The sequence below is a fragment of the Crinia signifera genome, chromosome 5, assembly GCF_055691185.1.
Source record: "Crinia signifera chromosome 5, ASM5569118v1, whole genome shotgun sequence".
Taxonomy (NCBI): Eukaryota; Metazoa; Chordata; class Amphibia; order Anura; family Myobatrachidae; genus Crinia; species Crinia signifera.
Genome location: NC_139221.1, coordinates 5,704,546 through 5,718,322, shown reverse-complemented (window position 1 = coordinate 5,718,322; position 13,777 = coordinate 5,704,546). Strand labels below are relative to the sequence as shown.

The following is a 13,777-nucleotide window of genomic DNA, read 5'->3' as shown; positions in this document are numbered from 1 at the left end:
GGAAGGGGTTATACAGGGGATTAGTACCGGGGTTACCCACACTGCAGATCTGGGACACAGGTACAGGCAGGTGGAGGGGGTTATAGAGGGGATTAGTACTGGGGTTACCCACACTGCAGATCTGGGACACAGGTACAGGCGGGTGGAAGGGGTTATACAGGGGATTAGTACCGGGGTTCCCCACACTGCAGATCTGGGACACAGGTACAGGCAGGTGGAAGGGGTTATACAGGGGATTAGTACCGGGGTTACCCACACTGCAGATCTGGGACACAGGTACAGGCGGGTGGAAGGGGTTATAGAGGGGATTAGTACTGGGGTTACCCACACTGCAGATCTGGGACACAGGTACAGGCAGGTGGAAGGGGTTATACAGGGGATTAGTACTGGGGTTACCCACACTGCAGATCTGGGACACAGGTACAGGCAGGTGGAAGGGGTTATACAGGGGATTAGTACTGGGGTTACCCACACTGCAGATCTGGGACACAGGTACAGGCAGGTGGAAGGGGTTATACAGGGGATTAGTACCGGGGTTACCCACACTGCAGATCTGGGACACAGGTACAGGCAGGTGGAGGGGGTTATAGAGGGGATTAGTACTGGGGTTACCCACACTGCAGATCTGGGACACAGGTACAGGCGGGTGGAAGGGGTTATACAGGGGATTAGTACCGGGGTTCCCCACACTGCAGATCTGGGACACAGGTACAGGCAGGTGGAAGGGGTTATAGAGGGGATTAGTACTGGGGTTACCCACACTGCAGATCTGGGACACAGGTACAGGCAGGTGGAAGGGGTTATAGAGGGGATTAGTACTGGGGTTACCCACACTGCAGATCTGGGACACAGGTACAGGCAGGTGGAAGGGGTTATAGAGGGGATTAGTACCGGGGTTACCCACACTGCAGATCTGGGACACAGGTACAGGCAGGTGGAAGGGGTTATACAGGGGATTAGTACTGGGGTTACCCACACTGCAGATCTGGGACACAGGTACAGGCGGGTGGAAGGGGTTATAGAGGGGATTAGTACCGGGGTTATCCACACTGCAGATCTGGGACACAGGTACAGGCAGGTGGAAGGGGTTATACAGGGGATTAGTACTGGGGTTACCCACACTGCAGATCTGGGACACAGGTACAGGCAGGTGGAAGGGGTTATAGAGGGGATTAGTACTGGGGTTACCCACACTGCAGATCTGGGACACAGGTACAGGCAGGTGGAAGGGGTTATACAGGGGATTAGTACCGGGGTTACCCACACTGCAGATCTGGGACACAGGTACAAGCAGGTGGAAGGGGTTATAGAGGGGATTAGTACCGGGGTTACCCACACTGCAGATCTGGGACACAGGTACAGGCGGGTGGAAGGGGTTATAGAGGGGATTAGTACCGGGGTTACCCACACTGCAGATCTGGGACACGGGTACAGGCAGGTGGAAGGGGTTATAGAGGGGATTAGTACCGGGGTTACCCACACTGCAGATCTGGGACACGGGTACAGGCAGGTGGAAGGGGTTATACAGGGGATTAGTACTGGGGTTACCCACACTGCAGATCTGGGACACAGGTACAGGCGGGTGGAAGGGGTTATAGAGGGGATTAGTACCGGGGTTACCCACACTGCAGATCTGGGACACAGGTAGAGGCAGGTGGAAGGGGTTATAGAGGGGATTAGTACCGGGGTTACCCACACTGCAGATCTGGGACACAGGTACAGGCGGGTGGAAGGGGTTATAGAGGGGATTAGTACTGGGGTTACCCACACTGCAGATCTGGGACACAGGTACAGGCAGGTGGAAGGGGTTATAGAGGGGATTAGTACCGGGGTTACCCACACTGCAGATCTGGGACACAGGTAGAGGCAGGTGGAAGGGGTTATAGAGGGGATTAGTACCGGGGTTACCCACACTGCAGATCTGGGACACGGGTACAGGCAGGTGGAAGGGGTTATAGAGGGGATTAGTACCGGGGTTACCCACACTGCAGATCTGGGACACAGGTACAGGCAGGTGGAAGGGGTTATAGAGGGGATTAGTACCGGGGTTACCCACACTGCAGATCTGGGACACAGGTACAGGCAGGTGGAAGGGGTTATAGAAGGGATTAGTACCGGGGTTACCCACACTGCAGATCTGGGGGACAGGTACAGGCAGGTGGAAGGGGTTATAGAAGGGATTAGTACCGGGGTTACCCACACTGCAGATCTGGGACACAGGTACAGGCAGGTGGAAGGGGTTATACAGGGGATTAGTACCGGGGTTACCCACACTGCAGATCTGGGACACAGGTACAGGCAGGTGGAAGGGGTTATACAGGGGATTAGTACTGGGGTTACCCACACTGCAGATCTGGGACACAGGTACAGGCAGGTGGAAGGGGTTATACAGGGGATTAGTACTGGGGTTACCCACACTGCAGATCTGGGACACAGGTACAGGCAGGTGGAAGGGGTTATACAGGGGATTAGTACCGGGGTTACCCACACTGCAGATCTGGGACACGGGTACAGGCAGGTGGAAGGGGTTATAGAGGGGATTAGTACTGGGGTTACCCACACTGCAGATCTGGGACACAGGTACAGGCAGGTGGAAGGGGTTATAGAGGGGATTAGTACCGGGGTTACCCACACTGCAGATCTGGGACACAGGTACAGGCAGGTGGAAGGGGTTATAGAAGGGATTAGTACTGGGGTTACCCACACTGCAGATCTGGGACACAGGTACAGGCAGGTGGAAGGGGTTATAGAGGGGATTAGTACTGGGGTTACCCACACTGCAGATCTGGGACACAGGTACAGGCAGGTGGAAGGGGTTATAGAGGGGATTAGTACTGGGGTTACCCACACTGCAGATCTGGGACACAGGTACAGGCAGGTGGAAGGGGTTATAGAGGGGATTAGTACTGGGGTTACCCACACTGCAGATCTGGGACACAGGTACAGGCAGGTGGAAGGGGTTATAGAGGGGATTAGTACCGGGGTTACCCACACTGCAGATCTGGGACACAGGTACAGGCAGGTGGAAGGGGTTATAGAGGGGATTAGTACTGGGGTTACCCACACTGCAGATCTGGGACACAGGTACAGGCGGGTGGAAGGGGTTATAGAGGGGATTAGTACCGGGGTTACCCACACTGCAGATCTGGGACACGGGTACAGGCAGGTGGAAGGGGTTATAGAGGGGATTAGTACCGGGGTTACCCACACTGCAGATCTGGGACACGGGTACAGGCAGGTGGAAGGGGTTATAGAGGGGATTAGTACCGGGGTTACCCACACTGCAGATCTGGGACACAGGTACAGGCGGGTGGAAGGGGTTATACAGGGGATTAGTACTGGGGTTACCCACACTGCAGATCTGGGACACAGGTACAGGCAGGTGGAAGGGGTTATAGAGGGGATTAGTACTGGGGTTACCCACACTGCAGATCTGGGACACAGGTACAGGCAGGTGGAAGGGGTTATAGAGGGGATTAGTACCGGGGTTACCCACACTGCAGATCTGGGACACAGGTACAGGCAGGTGGAAGGGGTTATACAGGGGATTAGTACTGGGGTTACCCACACTGCAGATCTGGGACACAGGTACAGGCAGGTGGAAGGGGTTATACAGGGGATTAGTACTGGGGTTACCCACACTGCAGATCTGGGACACAGGTACAGGCAGGTGGAAGGGGTTATACAGGGGATTAGTACTGGGGTTACCCACACTGCAGATCTGGGACACAGGTACAGGCAGGTGGAAGGGGTTATACAGGGGATTAGTACCGGGGTTACCCACACTGCAGATCTGGGACACAGGTACAGGCAGGTGGAAGGGGTTATAGAGGGGATTAGTACCGGGGTTACCCACACTGCAGATCTGGGACACAGGTACAGGCAGGTGGAAGGGGTTATAGAGGGGATTAGTACTGGGGTTACCCACACTGCAGATCTGGGACACAGGTACAGGCAGGTGGAAGGGGTTATAGAGGGGATTCCTAGTGGGGTTACCCACACTGCAGATCTGGGACACAGGTACAGGCAGGTGGAAGGGGTTATACAGGGGATTAGTACTGGGGTTACCCACACTGCAGATCTGGGACACAGGTACAGGCAGGTGGAAGGGGTTATACAGGGGATTAGTACCGGGGTTACCCACACTGCAGATCTGGGACACAGGTACAGGCAGGTGGAAGGGGTTATACAGGGGATTAGTACCGGGGTTACCCACACTGCAGATCTGGGACACAGGTACAGGCGGGTGGAAGGGGTTATAGAGGGGATTAGTACCGGGTTACCCACACTGCAGATCTGGGACACAGGTACAGGCGGGTGGAGGGGGTTATAGAGGGGATTAGTACTGGGGTTACCCACACTGCAGATCTGGGACACAGGTACAGGCAGGTGGAAGGGGTTATAGAGGGGATTAGTACCGGGGTTACCCACACTGCAGATCTGGGACACAGGTACAGGCAGGTGGAAGGGGTTATACAGGGGATTAGTACTGGGGTTACCCACACTGCAGATCTGGGACACAGGTACAGGCAGGTGGAGGGGGTTATACAGGGGATTAGTACTGGGGTTACCCACACTGCAGATCTGGGACACAGGTACAGGCAGGTGGAAGGGGTTATAGAGGGGATTAGTACTGGGGTTACCCACACTGCAGATCTGGGACACAGGTACAGGCAGGTGGAAGGGGTTATAGAGGGGATTAGTACCGGGGTTACCCACACTGCAGATCTGGGACACAGGTACAGGCGGGTGGAAGGGGTTATACAGGGGATTAGTACCGGGGTTCCCCACACTGCAGATCTGGGACACAGGTACAGGCAGGTGGAAGGGGTTATAGAGGGGATTAGTACTGGGGTTACCCACACTGCAGATCTGGGACACAGGTACAGGCAGGTGGAAGGGGTTATAGAGGGGATTAGTACCGGGGTTACCCACACTGCAGATCTGGGACACAGGTACAGGCGGGTGGAGGGGGTTATACAGGGGATTAGTACTGGGGTTACCCACACTGCAGATCTGGGACACAGGTACAGGCAGGTGGAAGGGGTTATACAGGGGATTAGTACTGGGGTTACCCACACTGCAGATCTGGGACACAGGTACAGGCAGGTGGAAGGGGTTATACAGGGGATTAGTACCGGGGTTACCCACACTGCAGATCTGGGACACAGGTACAGGTGGGTGGAAGGGGTTATAGAGGGGATTAGTACCGGGGTTACCCACACTGCAGATCTGGGACACAGGTACAGGCAGGTGGAAGGGGTTATAGAGGGGATTAGTACTGGGGTTACCCACACTGCAGATCTGGGACACAGGTACAGGCGGGTGGAAGGGGTTATAGAGGGGATTAGTACCGGGGTTACCCACACTGCAGATCTGGGACACAGGTACAGGCAGGTGGAAGGGGTTATACAGGGGATTAGTACCGGGGTTACCCACACTGCAGATCTGGGACACAGGTACAGGCAGGTGGAGGGGGTTATACAGGGGATTAGTACTGGGGTTACCCACACTGCAGATCTGGGACACAGGTACAGGCAGGTGGAAGGGGTTATACAGGGGATTAGTACCGGGGTTACCCACACTGCAGATCTGGGACACAGGTACAAGCAGGTGGAAGGGGTTATACAGTAGATTAGTACTGGGGTTACCCACACTGCAGATCTGGGACACAGGTACAGGCGGGTGGAAGGGGTTATAGAGGGGATTAGTACCGGGGTTACCCACACTGCAGATCTGGGACACAGGTACAGGCAGGTGGAAGGGGTTATAGAGGGGATTAGTACTGGAGTTACCCACACTGCAGATCTGGGACACAGGTACAGGCAGGTGGAAGGGGTTATAGAGGGGATTAGTACCGGGGTTACCCACACTGCAGATCTGGGACACAGGTACAGGCAGGTGGAAGGGGTTATAGAGGGGATAAGTACCGGGGTTACCCACACTGCAGATCTGGGACACAGGTACAGGCGGGTGGAGGGGGTTATAGAGGGGATTAGTACCGGGGTTACCCACACTGCAGATCTGGGACACAGGTACAGGCAGGTGGAAGGGGTTATAGAGGGGATTAGTACTGGGGTTACCCACACTGCAGATCTGGAGCTGGGACTCTGATCTCCACTTACCTAGCGAGTCCTTGAGGGCATGGGTGAGTTTGCTCTGCCGGAAGGGAACATGATCCCGCTGGTCAGCCAGTGCAATGATGACTTGTTCCAGGAAGGACAATGACTTGTTTATGTAGGTGGCCTCTCTCAGTACTTGTCCTTCAGACTGAGGAACAGGAGAATGAGGAGGAGCAGGTAACAGGAGAGGACAGAAGCAGAAGGGGGACTGCGCTAGACCAGGTGTATATTACAAGGATAAGGGTATATGTAATACACATGTATTACAATCACACAATAAATATCACATTGTTCAGAGACCTTATAAAGTCGGCATCCAGGACTTGGCAAAACAAAAACCGCAAAAACCCGAACCAGCGAACTGACAGGAGGAGACGCAGGATGTGTGTTTACATCCTGCTGCTCCTCCTCCCGAACGCTGCTATTGGCCGCTTAGCGGCTCGTTTGGCTGCTAGGCAGATTTTGATTGGCCGATAGGCCAAGTCCTGGATGTGTACTTTGGAACGAAGAGGACCGATCAATGCCGCAGGACCCTTGTACATATAATTTCCTTCCACAGGTTCCCCTACGGCTTTCTTCTGGAAGGATGACCGCTACCTATGGGCTCAAGAAGGGTAAGTATCAGTATGTGTGGGCTATGTATGTAATAAAGTTTTATTATTCTGGTGTGTGTGTTTATATAACTATTTGTATTGCTGTGGAACTACAAGTTCCAGCGGACCAGTTAATGTCCCGCATGCTGGGTTCTCCAAGTCCCTGCATGTGGGGGAGGCTTGCTGGGACTCCAGCAATATACATAGATTTTTACTATTTTTTTTTTGTATTTTTACACCATATATCAGCCCTGTGCCCACCGCCCAGGGGCACCGGCTTCCGCCTGGGTACGTAAATTCTGGAGGGGGGGCACTCCCCCAGGACCCCTGCCCAGGCTGACCGGTCAGGGGGTTGATGTTTTGGCTGGGGGGACTTGTATAAAAAGTCCCCCCCCCCTTCCCCGGCTGTGGCATTACCCTGCTGGATGGTTGGGCCCGGTGCTGGTTCTTAAAATACGGGGGACCCCTACTCATTTTGTCCGGTATTTTTGGAACCAGGACAGTGCCCCAATCCACCACACACCACACATTACATAGAGACATAGAGTGTGACAGCAGGTAACAGGACAGTGCCCCAATCCACCACACGCCACACATTACATAGAGACATAGAGTGTGACAGCAGGTAACAGGACAGTGCCCCAATCCACCACACGCCACACATTACATAGAGACAGAGTGTGACAGCAGGTAACAGGACAGTGCCCCAATCCACCACACATTACATAGAGACATAGAGTGTGACAGCAGGTAACAGGACAGTGCCCCAATCCACCACACACCACACATTACATAGAGACATAGAGTGTGACAGCAGGTAACAGGACAGTGCCCCAATCCACCACACACCACACATTACATAGAGACATAGACTGTGACAGCAGGTAACAGGACAGTGCCCCAATACACCACACATTACATAGAGACATAGAGTGTGACAGCAGGTAACAGGACAGTGCCCCAATCCACCACACACCACACATTACATAGAGACATAGAGTGTGACAGCAGGTAACAGGACAGTGCCCCAATCCACCACACGCCACACATTACATAGACAGAGTGTGACAGCAGCTAACAGGACAGTGCCCCAATCCACCACACATTACATAGAGACATAGAGTGTGACAGCAGGTAACAGGACAGTGCCCCAATCCACCACACGCCACACATTACATAGAGACATACAGTGTGACAGCAGGTAACAGGACAGTGCCCCAATCCACCACACATTACATACAGACATAGAGTGTGACTGCATGTAACAGGACAGTGCCCCAATACACACATTACATACAGACATAGAGTGTGACAGCAGGTAACAGGACAGTGCCCCAATCCACCACACACCACACATTACATAGAGACATAGACTGTGACAGCAGGTAACAGGACAGTGCCCCAATCCACCACACGCCACACATTACATAGACAGAGTGTGACAGCAGCTAACAGGACAGTGCCCCAATCCACCACACATTACATAGAGACATAGAGTGTGACAGCAGGTAACAGGACAGTGCCCCAATCCACCACACACCACACATTACATAGAGACATAGAGTGTGACAGCAGGTAACAGGACAGTGCCCCAATACACCACACACCACACATTACATAGAGACATAGACTGTGACAGCAGGTAACAGGACAGTGCCCCAATCCACCACACGCCACACATTACATAGACAGAGTGTGACAGCAGCTAACAGGACAGTGCCCCAATCCACCACACATTACATAGAGACATAGAGTGTGACAGCAGGTAACAGGACAGTGCCCCAATCCACCACACGCCACACATTACATAGAGACATACAGTGTGACAGCAGGTAACAGGACAGTGCCCCAATCCACCACACATTACATACAGACATAGAGTGTGACTGCATGTAACAGGACAGTGCCCCAATCCACCACACACTACACATTACATACAGACATAGAGTGTGACAGCAGGTAACAGGACAGTGCCCCAATCCACCACACATTACATAGACAGAGTGTGACAGCAGGTAATAGGACAGTGCCCCAATCCATCACACACCACACATTATATAGACAGAGTGTGACAGCAGGTAACAGGACAGTGCCCCAATACACACATTACATAGAGACATAGAGTGTGACAGCAGGTAACAGGACAGTGCCCCAATCCACCACACGCCACACATTAAATAGAGTGTGACAGCAGATAACAGGACAGTGCCCCAATCCACCACACGCCACACATTACATAGAGACATACAGTGTGACAGCAGGTAACAGGACAGTGCCCCAATCCACCACACATTACATACAGACATAGAGTGTGACTGCATGTAACAGGACAGTGCCCCAATCCACTACACACCACACATTACATAGAGACATAGAGTGTGACAGAAGGTAACAGGACAGTGCCCCAATCCACCACACATTACATAGAGACATAGAGAGTGACAGCAGGTAACAGGACAGTGCCCCAATCCACCACACATTACATAGAGACATAGAGAGTGACAGCAGGTAACAGGACAGTGCCCCAATACACCACACATTACATAGGGCCTTATTCTGATCTGAGCTCAGTACAAATTTGTTCTTAAAATGGGCAAAACCATGTGCACTGCAGGTGGGGCAGATTAAACATGTGCAGAGAGAGTTATATTTGGGTGGGGTGTGCTGAAACTGAAATCTAAATTGCAGTGTAAAAATAATGCAGCCAGTATTTACCCTGCACAGAAACAAAATAACTAACACAATCCTAACTCTCTCTATACATGTTACATCTGCCCCACCTGCAGTGCACATGGTTTTGCCCATTTTAAGAACAAATTTGTACTAAGCTCAGATCAGAATAAGGCCCATAGAGACATAGAGTGTGACAGCAGGTAACAAGACAGTGCCCCAATCCACCACACATTACATACAGACATAGAGTGTGACAGCAGGTAACAAGACAGTGCCCCAATCCACCACACATTACATAGAGACATAGAGTGTGACAGCAGGTAACAGGACAGTGCCCCAATCCACCACACATTACATAGAGACATAGAGAGTGACAGCAGGTAACAGGACAGTGCCACAATACACACATTACATAGAGACATAGAGTGTGACAGCAGGTAACAGGACAGTGCCCCAATCCACCACACATTACATAGAGACATAGAGAGTGACAGCAGGTAACAGGACAGTGCCCCAATCCACCACACATTACATAGAGACATAGAGTGTGACAGCAGGTAACAGGACAGTGCCCCAATCCACCACACACCACACATTACATAGAGACATAGAGTGTGACAGCAGGTAACAGGACAGTGCCCCAATCCACCACACACCACACATTACATAGAGACATAGACTGTGACAGCAGGTAACAGGACAGTGCCCCAATACACCACACATTACATAGAGACATAGAGTGTGACAGCAGGTAACAGGACAGTGCCCCAATCCACCACACACCACACATTACATAGAGACATAGAGTGTGACAGCAGGTAACAGGACAGTGCCCCAATCCACCACACGCCACACATTACATAGACAGAGTGTGACAGCAGCTAACAGGACAGTGCCCCAATCCACCACACATTACATAGAGACATAGAGTGTGACAGCAGGTAACAGGACAGTGCCCCAATCCACCACACGCCACACATTACATAGAGACATACAGTGTGACAGCAGGTAACAGGACAGTGCCCCAATCCACCACACATTACATACAGACATAGAGTGTGACTGCATGTAACAGGACAGTGCCCCAATACACACATTACATACAGACATAGAGTGTGACAGCAGGTAACAGGACAGTGCCCCAATCCACCACACACCACACATTACATAGAGACATAGACTGTGACAGCAGGTAACAGGACAGTGCCCCAATCCACCACACGCCACACATTACATAGACAGAGTGTGACAGCAGCTAACAGGACAGTGCCCCAATCCACCACACATTACATAGAGACATAGAGTGTGACAGCAGGTAACAGGACAGTGCCCCAATCCACCACACACCACACATTACATAGAGACATAGAGTGTGACAGCAGGTAACAGGACAGTGCCCCAATACACCACACACCACACATTACATAGAGACATAGACTGTGACAGCAGGTAACAGGACAGTGCCCCAATCCACCACACGCCACACATTACATAGACAGAGTGTGACAGCAGCTAACAGGACAGTGCCCCAATCCACCACACATTACATAGAGACATAGAGTGTGACAGCAGGTAACAGGACAGTGCCCCAATCCACCACACGCCACACATTACATAGAGACATACAGTGTGACAGCAGGTAACAGGACAGTGCCCCAATCCACCACACATTACATACAGACATAGAGTGTGACTGCATGTAACAGGACAGTGCCCCAATCCACCACACACTACACATTACATACAGACATAGAGTGTGACAGCAGGTAACAGGACAGTGCCCCAATCCACCACACATTACATAGACAGAGTGTGACAGCAGGTAATAGGACAGTGCCCCAATCCATCACACACCACACATTATATAGACAGAGTGTGACAGCAGGTAACAGGACAGTGCCCCAATACACACATTACATAGAGACATAGAGTGTGACAGCAGGTAACAGGACAGTGCCCCAATCCACCACACGCCACACATTAAATAGAGTGTGACAGCAGATAACAGGACAGTGCCCCAATCCACCACACGCCACACATTACATAGAGACATACAGTGTGACAGCAGGTAACAGGACAGTGCCCCAATCCACCACACATTACATACAGACATAGAGTGTGACTGCATGTAACAGGACAGTGCCCCAATCCACTACACACCACACATTACATAGAGACATAGAGTGTGACAGAAGGTAACAGGACAGTGCCCCAATCCACCACACATTACATAGAGACATAGAGAGTGACAGCAGGTAACAGGACAGTGCCCCAATCCACCACACATTACATAGAGACATAGAGAGTGACAGCAGGTAACAGGACAGTGCCCCAATACACCACACATTACATAGGGCCTTATTCTGATCTGAGCTCAGTACAAATTTGTTCTTAAAATGGGCAAAACCATGTGCACTGCAGGTGGGGCAGATTAAACATGTGCAGAGAGAGTTATATTTGGGTGGGGTGTGCTGAAACTGAAATCTAAATTGCAGTGTAAAAATAATGCAGCCAGTATTTACCCTGCACAGAAACAAAATAACTAACACAATCCTAACTCTCTCTATACATGTTACATCTGCCCCACCTGCAGTGCACATGGTTTTGCCCATTTTAAGAACAAATTTGTACTAAGCTCAGATCAGAATAAGGCCCATAGAGACATAGAGTGTGACAGCAGGTAACAAGACAGTGCCCCAATCCACCACACATTACATACAGACATAGAGTGTGACAGCAGGTAACAAGACAGTGCCCCAATCCACCACACATTACATAGAGACATAGAGTGTGACAGCAGGTAACAGGACAGTGCCCCAATCCACCACACATTACATAGAGACATAGAGAGTGACAGCAGGTAACAGGACAGTGCTCTAATCCACCACACATTACATAGAGACATAGAGTGTGACAGCAGGTAACAGGACAGTGCCCCAATCCACCACACATTACATAGAGACATAGAGAGTGACAGCAGGTAACAGGACAGTGCCCCAATCCACCACACATTACATAGAGACATAGAGTGTGACAGCAGGTAACAGGACAGTGCCCCAATCCACCACACATTACATAGAGACATAGAGAGTGACAGCAGGTAACAGGACAGTGCCCCAATCCACCACACATTACATAGAGACATAGAGTGTGACAGCAGGTAACAGGACAGTGCCCCAATCCACCACACATTACATAGAGAGTGACAGCAGGTAACAGGACAGTGCCCCAATCCACCACACATTACATAGAGAGTGAAAGCAGGTAACAGGACAGTGCCCCAATCCACCACACACCACACATTACATAGAGACATAGAGAGTGACAGCAGGTAACAGGACAGTGCCCCAATACACCACACACCACACATTACATAGAGACATAGAGAGTGACAGCAGGTAACAGGACAGTGCCCCAATACACCACACACCACACATTACATAGAGACATAGAGTGTGACAGCAGGTAACAGGACAGTGCCCCAATCCACCACAGACCACACATTACATAGAGACATAGAGAGTGACAGCAGGTAACAGGACAGTACCCCAATCCACCACACATTACATAGAGACATAGAGAGTGACAGCAGGTAACAGGACAGTGCCCCAATCCACCATACATTACATAGAGACATAGAGAGTGACAGCAGGTAACAGGACAGTGCCCCAATCCACCACACATTACATAGAGACATAGAGTGTGACAGCAGGTAACAGGACAGTGCCCCAATCCACCACACATTACATAGAGACATAGAGAGTGACAGCAGGTAACAGGACAGTGCCCCAATACACCACACATTACATAGAGACATAGAGTGTGACAGCAGGTAACAGGACAGTGCCCCAATCCACCACACATTACATAGAGACATAGAGAGTGACAGCAGGTAACAGGACAGTGCCCCAATCCACCATACATTACATAGAGACATAGAGAGTGACAGCAGGTAACAGGACAGTGCCCCAATCCACCACACATTACATAGAGACATAGAGAGTGACAGCAGGTAACAGGACAGTGCCCCAATACACCACACATTACATAGAGACATAGAGAGTGACAGCAGGTAACAGGACAGTGCCCCAATCCACCATACATTACATAGAGACATAGAGAGTGACAGCAGGTAACAGGACAGTGCCCCAATCCACCACACATTACATAGAGACATAGAGTGTGACAGCAGGTAACAGGACAGTGCCCCAATCCACCACACATTACATAGAGACATAGAGAGTGACAGCAGGTAACAGGACAGTGCCCCAATACACCACACATTACATAGAGACATAGAGAGTGACAGCAGGTAACAGGACAGTGCCCCAATCCACCACACGCCACACATTACATAGAGACATAGAGTGTGACAGCAGGTAACGGGAC

General features: G+C 51.2%; 1 protein-coding gene across 2 annotated transcripts in view; it reads right to left on the bottom strand.

The window, feature by feature from the left end:
* Positions 1-13,777, bottom strand: part of KIF9 (kinesin family member 9) — a 97,836-nt gene that overhangs the window by 41,203 nt on the left and 42,856 nt on the right. For both annotated transcript variants that reach the window (XM_083186554.1, XM_083186553.1), the window contains exon 8: positions 6,126-6,270. In XM_083186554.1, coding sequence (XP_083042680.1) covers positions 6,126-6,270 — 145 coding nt within the window. The remainder of the gene's footprint in view (positions 1-6,125; positions 6,271-13,777) is intronic.